A 12735-nucleotide genomic window follows, 5' to 3' on the forward strand; every position below is an offset into this window, starting at 1 on the left:
ACACGGCAGAAGGACAAGCATCTGTGCTTGCCTCAACTTTGGAAACGTGCATGCACACACCTTTTAATAAATGCAGAGCCTTGCCTTACTCTTTGGGTGTGTGCAAGCTCCAGTATGTGTTTGTGGGACCGTGAACCCGTGCATATGAAGTGCAACTTCTTTAAATGGTTCTTCTCCTACTCATGGTGCTGCTATATTCCCAGCAATGCATCAGGGAAGCTCAGGGATGTGCTGGAAGTGAGGAGAAGCAACAGCAGTCAAAGTGAGGCCCGGCAGGCCCGGAGCGCGCGGGCCTTTGGCTGCCACGGGCGCTGTCGGTGCTGCGGGCCCGGGGCAGAGGAAGGAGCTGCGCAGGCGCGGCCCGGGAGCCCGGCGGGCGGAGCGGCAGCGCCCCCTGCTGGCCCCGCCCGGCCCCGCCCGCGGCGGTTCGTGCCCGGCCGCAGCCCCGGCTCCTCTGCCCGTGGCCCCCAGCGCGCAGTAATACACGGCCGCGTCCCCACGCCGGGGCTCAGCGAGCCACAGCCAGCTCGAACGCCGATCTGCCGACACCGACAGCTGTCCTGCATTGTCCGGCATCTTTTTCGAGTCTTTGTGAATGCTCATGAGGAGTTCGGGTCCTCGGCCAGGGAGTTGTCGGTACCAGTAGATCAATTCGCTGCTCTGGATTTTGGGATGTGAGCAGGTGATGTTGATGCCGGTGCCCTCGGTGGTTTCCAGGAATGGCTCCTGTTGTACCTGGGCTCTGGCCACAGCCACTGCCGCAGAGAAAAAAGGAATCAGTTTTCTTTTACAGAAAGTGACAAGCAAGGACTGATGGGAGAGGACAACAGATCAGAGCGAGTTGGATATGTTTTGATAATAGAGTATGGAGACATGATTTGTCTAAGAGCGCTTGTTTGAGGATACGAACCTACGAGGGATGTTCTGAAAGTAAATTAGAAGAAAATGTGAGAAACAGAGTGGCTGAGAGAGATAGATGGATGGATGGATGGATGGATGGATGGATGGATGGATGGATGGATGGATGAATCCATACAAAGAAGAAAAGACAACTTGGGAAGCAGTGTTTAACAGAGGGTGGGACAGAGCGTAAAGAAGGACCGAAAAGGAACAAGAAGATGAGAAATGAATTCTGAAATGGGGCGGATCTCGCATAGCCCGCTGAGCCTCCCGCCACCCCCACGCACCGATGAGCAGCACAGCCAGCGCCGGCAGCCCCGCGGCCCGAGCCCGCCGCATGCCGCCGCTCCGCCGGCCGAGCCTCGCTGTGCCCCTGAGCCCCGGCTCTGCTGCGGCCGCGCCGCCTCCTCTGCGCCGCCCCAGCTCCGCCCCGGGGCTGAGCCCTGCGCTGCTGCCGCTCGGGCTCGGGCCGAGTCCTGGCAGGGAACGGAGCGGAGGCGAGCGCGGGGCCTGCGGGGCGGCGCTCGGCTCTCGGCACGTCGGGAGCGGCGGGGCCGGCCTGGGGGGCGGGGATCGGGCTGGGACCGTGGAGATCACGATTGACAGTGCCTGGCTTTCCTTCGCTCCCTTAATGTGTTCCTTCACATCCTCCCTTTGCTGTCATGTGAGGACTCCCGAGTTGTCCTTCGGGGCGCTGGAAGGAAACCCACACACATTGATACAGGACCTGGGCATAAAGCCCCAGCCTTTGTCCTTGTCCACGAAACCAGTGTGATGCAGTTTAGGGGAGAGCAGTTGTGCACTGATATGGAGAGACCTGTCTGTGTGTCCGTGTATCTGTGTGTCCATTTGGCTGTGTGTGTGAGCACTCCCAGCATTTCAAACGGAATTAAGCTAAAAAACTAAACTTGGGTGAAATCATCCTTATTGGTTCCTGCAATTGGCATTAAAAGAGTGTGAATTTTTGAGGAGCTGGAGAAAGAGGGCTCAGGAAGCAGGGACTGCATTTCAGTGCCTCTTTCCTGGACAAATCTCCTGCAGGCTGCTCCATCATTATTCTACTGCACTCAGGCTGCCTCTGAATCTGGAAACCAAGTGAGTCTGAAGCCCCTTCCCTTTCTCATGACAAATGCCAAAGCTGAGGTTGTTTTCTTCCTTGCTCAGTCCACTGTCATGGGGATTATATTCACCAAAGAGAAGGGAGCGTCTGAGATGCTTAACACCTTCTTTGCCTCAGTCTTCAGAACTAGGATTGCTTATCATAAGGAGAACTGGCCTCCTGATCTGGGAGACAGGGAACACCTGTAATGCACAGAGAGCAAGTTAAAGATTTGCAAAGCTACTTGGAGGTTCACAAGACTTTGGGATTGGACGGGACTGATGCTAAGGAGACAAGGCAGCTGCGGCAAAATATCATTAAGACAGTGCTGAGAAGAGCGACTGAGGGAGGTCGGAGACTCCAAGTTGGAGCTGCCGCTGTCGATGGTGATGTGGGTGTCGGTGTCAATGACACTGCTCGTGTCGGTCCCGGTCCCATTGCCAGTGCCAGTAACTATTGCCGCTGCCGGTGTCGGTTCTGGTGCTGGTGTCGGTTCCGGTGGCGGCCCCGGCCCGGCAGCCCGGGACGAGCGGGGCTCGGCGGCCCCGGCGGGCGGAGCGGCAGCGCCCCCTGCTGGCCCCGCCCGGCCCCGCCCGCGGCGGTTCGTGCCCGGCCGCAGCCCCGGCTCCTCTGCCCGTGGCCCTCAGCGCGCAGTAATACACGGCCGCGTCCCCGCGCCGGGGCTCAGCGAGCCACAGCCAGCTCGAACTCCCGTCCTCCGACACCGACAGCTGTCCTGCAATGCTCGACAGCAGCTTGGAGCTTTTAGCAGTGAGGGCGAGGAATTCGGGGCTTTGGCCCGGGAGCTGACGGTAGAAATGGATGTAGTCGCCGCTCAGTTTCTTGGAATGTGTGCAGGTAATGTTGATGCCGGTGCCCTCGATGATTTCCAGGAATGGCTCCTGCTGCACCTGGGCTCTGCCTGAAGCCACTGCCGGGAACAGAAAAAGGACAAGGCTAAAATCCTCCAAAAATCCTCCAATGCCCTACTTCAGAGAAGAAAGCCTGCAGATACAATGAGGAATGTACAGAGATGATGAGAGAAAAAGTACCGAGGGGATTTCAAGATAGGCAGGAAGAGAAATCTCCATTTCTGCTTTGTGAAGAGATGAATGCCAGAATGCCAGGAAGAATGGTGCACTCCCTGGAGAAAGGAGGGAAGTGGGAAAAAGAACAAAAAGAAAAGGAGTTAGAAGGGGCAAGGACTGACTCTGTAAGTAATAAAGAACGAGAGGACTTGAATGCTTCTGCAGAGTTGAACATAGAATAGAATTAGATTTCTGCAGGAGTATGAGATGGAAAACGGGAGGGATGAACGGGAGATCAGCACTAGGGGAAGGTCATGAATAAGCCAGGCAGGACGGCAGCTTGCAGGGACCAACGGGGTCACCTCAAACCCAGACCGCGGCTCATTCGCAGCCCCCACGCACCGATGAGCAGCACAGCCAGCGCCGGCAGCCCCGCGGCCCGAGCCCGCCGCATGCCGCCGCTCCGCCGGCCGAGCCTCGCTGTGCCCCTGAGCCCCGGCTCTGCTGCGGCCGTGCCGCCTCCTCTGCGCCGCCCCAGCTCCGCCCCGGGGCTGAGCCCTGCGCCGCTGCCGCTCGGGCTCGGGCCGAGTCCTGGCAGGGAACGGAGCGGAGGCGAGCGCGGGGCCGGCCTGGGGGGCGGGGATCGGGCTGGGACTGTGGAGATCAGGATTGACAGTGCCTGGGCTTCCTTCGCTCCCATAATGTGTTCCCTGACATCCTCCCTTTGCTGTCATGTGGGGACTCCGGAATTATCATTCAGGGCATTTGAATGTAACCCATACGCACGGATACAGAACCTGGTCATAAAGCCCCAGCCCTTCTCTGTGTTCACGAAACCGATGCGATGCAGCTCAGGGGAGAGCAGCTGTGCACTGGCCTTTAGACAGCTGCCGGTATGTCTCTGTGTCCATGTGTCCGTGTGTGTGTAAGCACTCCCAGCCATGCTGAGGCGCCCCCAGCATTTCAAATGGAATTAAACTAAAAATCCAAACTTGCTCGAAACAATACTTATTGGGGTTAGCAATTTGCAGTAGCAGAGTGTGATGTCTAGAGCAAATTAAAAAGGAGGGCTCAGGAAGCAGGGATTGCATTTCAGCATCCCTACCCTGGATAAATCTCTTGCTGGCTGCTGCATCATTGTTCAACTGCACCCAGGCTTCTTGTGAGTGCCGAAACTAGGTGAGTCTGAAGCTCCTTCCCTTTCTCTTTCTCTTACAAAATTACCCACACGACAAATGTCTCAGCAGTGCTTATTTTCTTCTGAACTCAGTCCACTCTCCTCGGGAATGTATTCACCAAATACAAGGGAACGGCTGAGGTGCTTTACATGTTCTTTGCCTCAGCGTTCAAGATTAGGATTGATTATCTTCAGGAGAAGTGGCCTCCTGGTCTGGGAGACAGGGAGGGCAAGCAGCAAAGAACCTATGTGATCCAGACAGAGAAAGTTAAAGATTTGCTAAGCCTCTTCGAGGCTCACAAGACCTAGGGATTGGATGGGATTGGTGCTGGGGAGATGAGGCAGCTGGGGCAAAAGCTCATTAAGGCAGTGCTGAGAAGAGGGGCTTAGGGAGGTCGGTGACTCTAAGCTGGAGATGCCGTTGTCGGTGTCGGTTCTGGCATGGGTCCGGGTCCCATTGTCGGTGCCGGTGTCCGTTCTGGTGTCGGCCCCGGCCCGGCAGCCCGGGACGAGCGGGGCTCGGCGGCCCCGGCGGGCGGAGCGGCAGCGCCCCCTGCTGGCCCCGCCCGGCCCCGCCCGCGGCGGTTCGTGCCCGGCCGCAGCCCCGGCTCCTCTGCCCGTGGCCCCCAGCGCGCAGTAATACACGGCCGCGTCCCCGCGCCGGGGCTCAGCGAGCCACAGCCAGCTCGAACGCCCATCCTTCGACATCGACACCTGTCCTGCAATGTCCGGCAGTGGCTTAGAGCCTCCATAAATGACTGCGAGGAATTCGGGTGCTCGACCCGGGAGCAGACGGTATAAATGGATGTATTCGTTGCTCGCTTTTTTGGGATGTATGCAGGTGATATTGATGCCGGTGCCCTCGGTGGTCTCTAGGAATGGCTCCTGCTGCACCTGGGCTGTGCCTGAAGCCACTGCCAGGGAAAGAAAAAGGACAAACCTGAAATCCTACAATGCACAGTACAAATCGTGCAGAAACAGGAACCTACAGAGAAGTTTAGGAAAAGAGTTCCCACAGGATTTCAAGATACCCAGAAAGAGAAGTGTCCATTAGTCGTTTGTGGAAAGAGGAATGTGTGAATGACAGGAGGGTCGGTGGAGTCGCTGGGAGGATGTGGGAGAAAGCAAAAAAAAAGGTAGAATAGTAAGAAGGGGTAAGAACAGACTTCATGAGTTATTAAAAAGCAGCGCTTTTGCAGGATAGTGCAAAGAATAGAACCCAGAGATTTCTGTCGGACTTAGGGATGGAGAAGAGGGAGGGCTGAATGCGGGAACAGCTCTCGACAAGACGTTTGTGAATAAGCCAGGCAGGACGGCAGCCTCCGGGGGCTTCTGTAATCACCCCATCCCCACCCCGCGGCCCTTTCGGCACCCTCACGCACCGATCAGAACCACGGCCAGCGCCGGCAGCCCCGCGGCCCGAGCCCGCCGCATGCCGCCGCTCCGCCGGCCGAGCCTCGCTGTGCCCCTGAGCCCCGGCTCTGCTGCGGCCGTGCCGCCTCCTCTGCGCCGCCCCAGCTCCGCCCCGGGGCTGAGCCCTGCGCCGCTGCCGCTCGGGCTCGGGCCGAGCCCTGGCGGGGAACGGAGCGGAGGCGAGCGCGGGGCCTGCGGGGCGGCGCTCGGCTCTCGGCACGTCGGGAGCGGCGGGGCCGGCCTGGGGGGCGGGGATCGGGCTGGGACCGCGGAGATCACGATTGACAGTGCCTGGCTTTCCTTCGCTCCCATCATCTGTTCCCTCACATCCTCCCTTTGCTGTCATGTGAGGACTCCCGAGTTGTCCTTCGGGGCGCTGGAAGGAAACCCACACACATGGATACAGGACCTGGGCATAAAGCCCCAGCCTTTGTCCGTGTTTACGAAACCAATGTGATGCAGTTTAGGGGAGAGCAGTTGTGCACTGATTTGGAGAGACCTGTCTGTGTGTCCGTGCATCTGTGTGTCCATTTGTCTGTGTGTGTGTGAGCACTCCCAGCATTTCAAACGGAATTAAGCTAAAAAACCAAACTTGGGTGAAATCATCATTATTGGTTCTTGCAATTGGCATTAACAGAGTGTGAATTTTTGAGCAGCTGGAGAAAGAGGGCTCAGGAAGCAGGGACTGCATTTCAGTGCCTCTTTCCTGGACAAATCTCCTGCAGGCTGCTCCATCATTGTTCAACTGCGCCCAGGCTGCCTCTGAATCTGGAAACCAAGTGAGTCTGAAGCCCCTTCCCTTTCTCATGACAAATGCCAAAGCTGAGGTTGTTTTCTTCCTTGCTCAGTGTACTCTCATGGGGAATATATTCACCAAAGAGAAGGGAGCGTCTGAGATGATTTACACATTCTGTGCCTCAGTTGTCAAGATCGGTATTATTGTCAGGACAACTGGCCTCCTGATCTGGGAGACAGGGAAGACAAGCAGCATGGAACCCCTGGTATCCAGACAGGGGGAAGTGAAAAGATTTTCAAAGCGACTTAGTGTCTCACATGACTTTGGATAGGATTGGTGATGGGGAGATCGGGCAGCTGGGGCAAAAGTTAATTAAGGCAGTGCTGAGCAAAGGGACAGAGGGAGGTCGGTTACTCTAAGCTGGCGATAGCGTTGCCGTTTATGATGTAGGTCCCGGTCCCATTGCCGGTGCCGGTGCCGGTGTCCGTTCTGGTGCCGGTGTCGGTTCCGGTGGCGGCCCCGGCCCGGCAGCCCGGGACGAGCGGGGCTCGGCGGCCCCGGCGGGCGGAGCGGCAGCGCCCCCTGCTGGCCCCGCCCGGCCCCGCCCGCGGCGGTTCGTGCCCGGCCGCAGCCCCGGCTCCTCTGCCCGTGGCCCCCAGCGCGCAGTAATACACGGCCGCGTCCCCGCGCCGGGGCTCAGCGAGCCACAGCCAGCTCGAATGCCCGTCCTTCGACACCGACAGCTGTCCTGCAATCTCCGGCAGTGGCTTGGAGCCTCCGTAAATGACTGCGAGGAATTCGGGTGCTCGACCCGGTAGCAGACGGTAGAAATGGATGTATTCGTTGCTCGCTTTTTTGGGATGTATGCAGGTGATATTGATGCCGGTGCCTTCAGTGGTTTCCAGGAATGGCTCCTGCTGCACCTGGGCTCTGCCTGAAGCCACTGCCAGGGAAAGAAAAAGGACAAACCTGAAATCCTACAATGCACAGTACAAATCGTGCAGAAACAGGAACCTACAGAGAAGTTTAGGAAAAGAGTTCCCACAGGATTTCAAGATACCCAGAAAGAGAAGTGTCCATTAGTCGTTTGTGGAAAGAGGAATGTGTGAATGACAGGAGGGTCGGTGGAGTCGCTGGGAGGATGTGGGAGAAAGCAAAAAAAAGGTAGAATAGTAAGAAGGGGTAAGAACAGACTTCGTGAGGTATTAAAAAGCAGCGCTTTTGCAGGATAGTGCAAAGAATAGAACCCAGAGATTTCTGCCGGACTTAGGGATGGAGAAGAGGGAGGGCTGAATGGGGGGACAGCTCTCGACAAGACGTCTGTGAATAAGCCAGGCAGGACGGCAGCCTCCGGGGGCTTCTGTAATCACCCCATCCCCACCCCGCGGCCCTTTCGGCACCCTCACGCACCGATCAGAACCACGGCCAGCGCCGGCAGCCCCGCGGCCCGAGCCCGCCGCATGCCGCCGCTCCGCCGGCCGAGCCTCGCTGTGCCCCTGAGCCCCGGCTCTGCTGCGGCCGTGCCGCCTCCTCTGCGCCGCCCCAGCTCCGCCCCGGGGCTGAGCCCTGCGCCGCTGCCGCTCGGGCTCGGGCCGAGTCCTTGCAGGGAACGGAGCGGAGGCGAGCGCGGGGCCTGCGGGGCGGCGCTCGGCTCTCGGCACGTCGGGAGCGGCGGGGCCGGCCTGGGGGGCGGGGATCGGGCTGGGACCGCGGAGATCACGACTGACAGTGCCTGGCTTTCCTTCGCTCCCTTAATGTGTTCCCTGACATCCTCCCTTTGCTGTCATGTGGGGACTCCCGAATTATCCTTCAAGGCACTGGAAGGAAATCTACACACACGGATTCAGGACGTTGGCATAACGTCCCAGTCTTTCTCCGTGTCCATGAAACCAATGTAATGCAGCTCGGGGCAGATCAGCTGTGCGTTGGCCTGGAGAGTCCTGTCTGTGTGTCCGTGTGTCTGTGTGTCCATGTGTCTGTGTGTGTCCAGGTGTGTGTGTGTTGTGTCAGTACTCCCAGCCATGCTGTGGCACTCCCACCATTTCAAACAGCATTAGCTAAAAATCCAAATTTGGGTGAAACCATCCTTATTTGGGTTGGCAGTTTGGACTAGCAGAGTATGATTTTTAGACCAGCTGGAAAAGGAAGGCTCAGGAAGCAGGGACTGCATTTCAGCACCTCTTCCCTGGATAAATGTCCTCCAGGCTGCTGCATCATTGTTCAACTGCACCCAGTCTCCTTCTGAGTCTAGAAACCAAGTGAGTCTGAAGCCCCTTCTCTTTGTCTTTCTCTTACACAATTTCTCTTACACAATTTCTCTTACACAATTCCCCACTTGACAAATGTCTCAGCAGTTGTAGTTTTCTTCTGTGCTTACTCCACTCTCACGAGGAATATATTCACCAAAGACAAGGGAATGCCTGATGTACTTAATACATTCTGTGCCTCATTCTTCAAGATTAGGATTGATTATCATCAGGACCACTGGCCTCCTTATCTGGGAGACAGGGAAGGAGAGCATCATGGAACCCCTGAAAATCAGACTGAGGATGTTAAAGAATGGCTAAGCCACTTAGTGGCTCACAAGACTTTCGGATTGGATGGGATTGGTACTAGGGAGGGCAGGCAGCCGGGGCAAAAACTCATTAAGTCAGTGCTGAGAAGAGAGGCTGAGGGAGGTGGGTGACTCCAAGCTGGAGCTGCAGTTGCCGGTTCTGGTGTGGTTCCCGGTCCCATTGCCGCTGTGGGTGTCCGTTCTGATGAACATTGCCGGTGCCGCTGCCGGTTCTGGTGCCGGTGTCGGTTCTGGTGCCGGTGTCGGTTCTGGTGTCGGCCCCGGCCCGGCAGCCCGGGACGAGCGGGGCTCGGCAGCCCCGGCGGGCGGAGCGGCAGCGCCCCCTGCTGGCCCCGCCCGGCCCCGCCCGCGGCGGTTCGTGCCCGGCCGCAGCCCCGGCTCCTCTGCCCGTGGCCCCCAGCGCGCAGTAATACACGGCCGCGTCCCCGCGCCGGGGCTCAGCGAGCCACAGCCAGCTCGAACTCCGATCTGCCGACACCGACAGCTGTCCTGCACCATCCGGCAGCTCTTTGGACTCTTTCATAGTGAGTGCGAGGAGTTCGGGTCCTCGTCCCGGGACCTGACGGTACCACTGGATCCTATCACTGATCTCGATTTTGGTATGTGAGCAGGTGATGTTGATGCCGGTGCCCTCAGTGGTCTCCATGAATGGCTCCTGCTTTACCTGGGCTCTGGCCACAGCTACTACCGCAAATAAAAGAAAAATCCGTTTTCTTTTACACAAAATACAATACAAGGGGAGATGGCAGAGGACGACACATTAGAGTGATCTTGGATATGTTTTGAGAATTGAGTATGGAGGCATGATTTGTCTGAGAGTATTTCATTGACGATAAGGGTCTATGAGGGATGTTGTGAAGGTAAATCAGAAGGAATTCTGAAAAACAGACTGGCTAAGAATGATAGAAGGATGGATGGGATGGGATGGGATGGGATGGGATGGGATGGGATGGGATGGGATGGGATGGGATGGGATGGGATGGGATGGGATGGGATGGGAAGGGATGGGATGGGATGGGATGGGATGGGATGGGTACAGACATATCAGAGGAAAGAGAATGTGGGAAGCAATGATTTACAGAGGGAAAAAAATATAAGGGCAGAGGAGGTGACAGAGGGTAAACAAGAACCGAAAAGGAACAGGAGGGTAAGTGATGAATCTTGAGATGGGGACGATCTCACATAGCCCGCTGACCCGGCCAGAGTCCCCACGCACCGATCAGCAGCACAGCCAGCGCCGGCAGCCCCGCGGCCCGAGCCCGCCGCATGCCGCCGCTCCGCCGGCCGAGCCCAGCTGTGCCCCTGAGCCCCGGCTCTGCTGCGGCCGCGCCGCCTCCTCTGCGCCGCCCCAGCTCCGCCCCGGGGCTGAGCCCTGCGCCGCTGCCGCTCGGGCTCGGGCCGAGTCCTGGCAGGGAACGGAGCGGAGGCGAGCGCGGGGCCTGCGGGGCGGCGCTCGGCTCTCGGCACGTCGGGAGCGGCGGGGCCGGCCTGGGGGGCGGGGATCGGGCTGGGACCGCGGAGATCACGATTGACAGTGCCTGGCTTTCCTTCGCTCCCATCATCTGTTCCCTGACATCCTCCCTTTCCTGTCATGTGAGGACTCCCGAGTTGTCCTTCGGGGCGCTGGAAGGAAACCCACACACATGGATACAGGACCAGGGCATAAAGCCCCAGTCTTTGTCCGTGTTTACGAAACCAATGTGATGCAGTTTAGGGGAGAGCAGTTGTGCACTGATTTGGAGAGACCTGTCTGTGTGTCCGTGCATCTGTGTGTCCATTTGTCTGTGTGTGTGTGAGCACTCCCAGCATTTCAAACGGAATTAAGCTAAAAAACCAAACTTGGGTGAAATCATCATTATTGGTTCTTGCAATTGGCATTAACAGAGTGTGAATTTTTGAGCAGCTGGAGAAAGAGGGCTCAGGAAGCAGGGACTGCATTTCAGTGCCTCTTTCCTGGACAAATCTCCTGCAGGCTGCTCCATCATTGTTCAACTGCGCCCAGGCTGCCTCTGAATCTGGAAACCAAGTGAGTCTGAAGCCCCTTCCCTTTCTCATGACAAATGCCAAAGCTGAGGTTGTTTTCTTCCTTGCTCAGTGCACTCTCATGGGGAATATATTCACCAAAGAGAAGGGAGCGTCTGAGATGATTTACACATTCTGTGCCTCAGTTGTCAAGATCGGTATTATTGTCAGGACAACTGGCCTCCTGATCTGGGAGACAGGGAAGACAAGCAGCATGGAACCCCTGGTATCCAGACAGGGGGAAGTGAAAAGATTTTCAAAGCGACTTAGTGTCTCACATGACTTTGGATAGGATTGGTGATGGGGAGATCGGGCAGCTGGGGCAAAAGTTAATTAAGGCAGTGCTGAGCAAAGGGACAGAGGGAGGTCGGTTACTCTAAGCTGGCGATAGCGTTGCCGTTTATGATGTAGGTCCCGGTCCCATTGCCGGTGCCGGTGCCGGTGTCCGTTCTGGTGCCGGTGTCGGTTCCGGTGGTGGCCCCGGCCCGGCAGCCCGGGACGAGCGGGGCTCGGCGGCCCCGGCGGGCGGAGCGGCAGCGCCCCCTGCTGGCCCCGCCCGGCCCCGCCCGCGGCGGTTCGTGCCCGGCCGCAGCCCCGGCTCCTCTGCCCGTGGCCCCCAGCGCGCAGTAATACACGGCCGCGTCCCCGCGCCGGGGCTCAGCGAGCCACAGCCAGCTCGAATGCCCGTCCTTCGACACCGACAGCTGTCCTGCAATCTCCGGCAGTGGCTTGGAGCCTCCGTAAATGACTGCGAGGAATTCGGGTGCTCGACCCGGTAGCAGACGGTAGAAATGGATGTATTCGTTGCTCGCTTTTTTGGGATGTATGCAGGTGATATTGATGCCGGTGCCTTCAGTGGTTTCCAGGAATGGCTCCTGCTGCACCTGGGCTCTGCCTGAAGCCACTGCCAGGGAAAGAAAAAGGACAAACCTGAAATCCTACAATGCACAGTACAAATCGTGCAGAAACAGGAACCTACAGAGAAGTTTAGGAAAAGAGTTCCCACAGGATTTCAAGATACCCAGAAAGAGAAGTGTCCATTAGTCGTTTGTGGAAAGAGGAATGTGTGAATGACAGGAGGGTCGGTGGAGTCGCTGGGAGGATGTGGGAGAAAGCAAAAAAAAGGTAGAATAGTAAGAAGGGGTAAGAACAGACTTCGTGAGGTATTAAAAAGCAGCGCTTTTGCAGGATAGTGCAAAGAATAGAACCCAGAGATTTCTGCCGGACTTAGGGATGGAGAAGAGGGAGGGCTGAATGGGGGGACAGCTCTCGACAAGACGTCTGTGAATAAGCCAGGCAGGACGGCAGCCTCCGGGGGCTTCTGTAATCACCCCATCCCCACCCCGCGGCCCTTTCGGCACCCTCACGCACCGATCAGAACCACGGCCAGCGCCGGCAGCCCCGCGGCCCGAGCCCGCCGCATGCCGCCGCTCCGCCGGCCGAGCCTCGCTGTGCCCCTGAGCCCCGGCTCTGCTGCGGCCGTGCCGCCTCCTCTGCGCCGCCCCAGCTCCGCCCCGGGGCTGAGCCCTGCGCCGCTGCCGCTCGGGCTCGGGCCGAGTCCTTGCAGGGAACGGAGCGGAGGCGAGCGCGGGGCCTGCGGGGCGGCGCTCGGCTCTCGGCACGTCGGGAGCGGCGGGGCCGGCCTGGGGGGCGGGGATCGGGCTGGGACCGCGGAGATCACGACTGACAGTGCCTGGCTTTCCTTCGCTCCCTTAATGTGTTCCCTGACATCCTCCCTTTGCTGTCATGTGGGGACTCCCGAATTATCCTTCAAGGCACTGGAAG

General features: G+C 58.1%; 1 protein-coding gene, 3 pseudogenes and 2 gene segments (V, D, J or C); all 6 read right to left on the reverse strand.

Annotated features, from left to right (window-relative positions):
* Nucleotides 1-1252, reverse strand: part of LOC132084213 (T cell receptor alpha chain MC.7.G5-like) — a 131445-nt gene extending 130193 nt beyond the window's left edge. Inside the window, exons 1-2 of the mRNA XM_059489274.1 lie at nt 1188-1252; nt 466-755 (exon numbers count right to left, since the gene is read on the reverse strand). Of these exons, the coding sequence (XP_059345257.1) occupies nt 466-755; nt 1188-1239 (342 nt within the window). The 5' untranslated portion in view covers nt 1240-1252. The remainder of the gene's footprint in view (nt 1-465; nt 756-1187) is intronic.
* A 550-nt stretch (nt 1253-1802) lies between these two features.
* Nucleotides 1803-3481, reverse strand: LOC132084037 (T cell receptor alpha variable 26-2-like). The segment is given in 3 exon segments: nt 1803-1834; nt 2583-2930; nt 3430-3481. Coding segments are annotated over 3 exon segments (432 nt in total).
* A 1084-nt stretch (nt 3482-4565) lies between these two features.
* Nucleotides 4566-5638, reverse strand: LOC132084038 (T cell receptor alpha variable 4-like; annotated as a pseudogene).
* Nucleotides 5639-6763: 1125 nt separating this feature from the next.
* Nucleotides 6764-7815, reverse strand: LOC132084040 (T cell receptor alpha variable 4-like; annotated as a pseudogene).
* A 997-nt stretch (nt 7816-8812) lies between these two features.
* LOC132084041 (T cell receptor alpha variable 4-like) lies at nt 8813-10196 on the reverse strand. The segment is given in 3 exon segments: nt 8813-8850; nt 9265-9612; nt 10145-10196. Coding segments are annotated over 3 exon segments (438 nt in total).
* A 1125-nt stretch (nt 10197-11321) lies between these two features.
* On the reverse strand, nt 11322-12373 carry LOC132084042 (T cell receptor alpha variable 4-like; annotated as a pseudogene).
* Between the last annotated feature and the right edge of the window lie 362 nt (nt 12374-12735).

Source organism: Ammospiza nelsoni, chromosome 26 (assembly GCF_027579445.1).
Source record: "Ammospiza nelsoni isolate bAmmNel1 chromosome 26, bAmmNel1.pri, whole genome shotgun sequence".
Lineage (NCBI taxonomy): Eukaryota > Metazoa > Chordata > Aves > Passeriformes > Passerellidae > Ammospiza > Ammospiza nelsoni.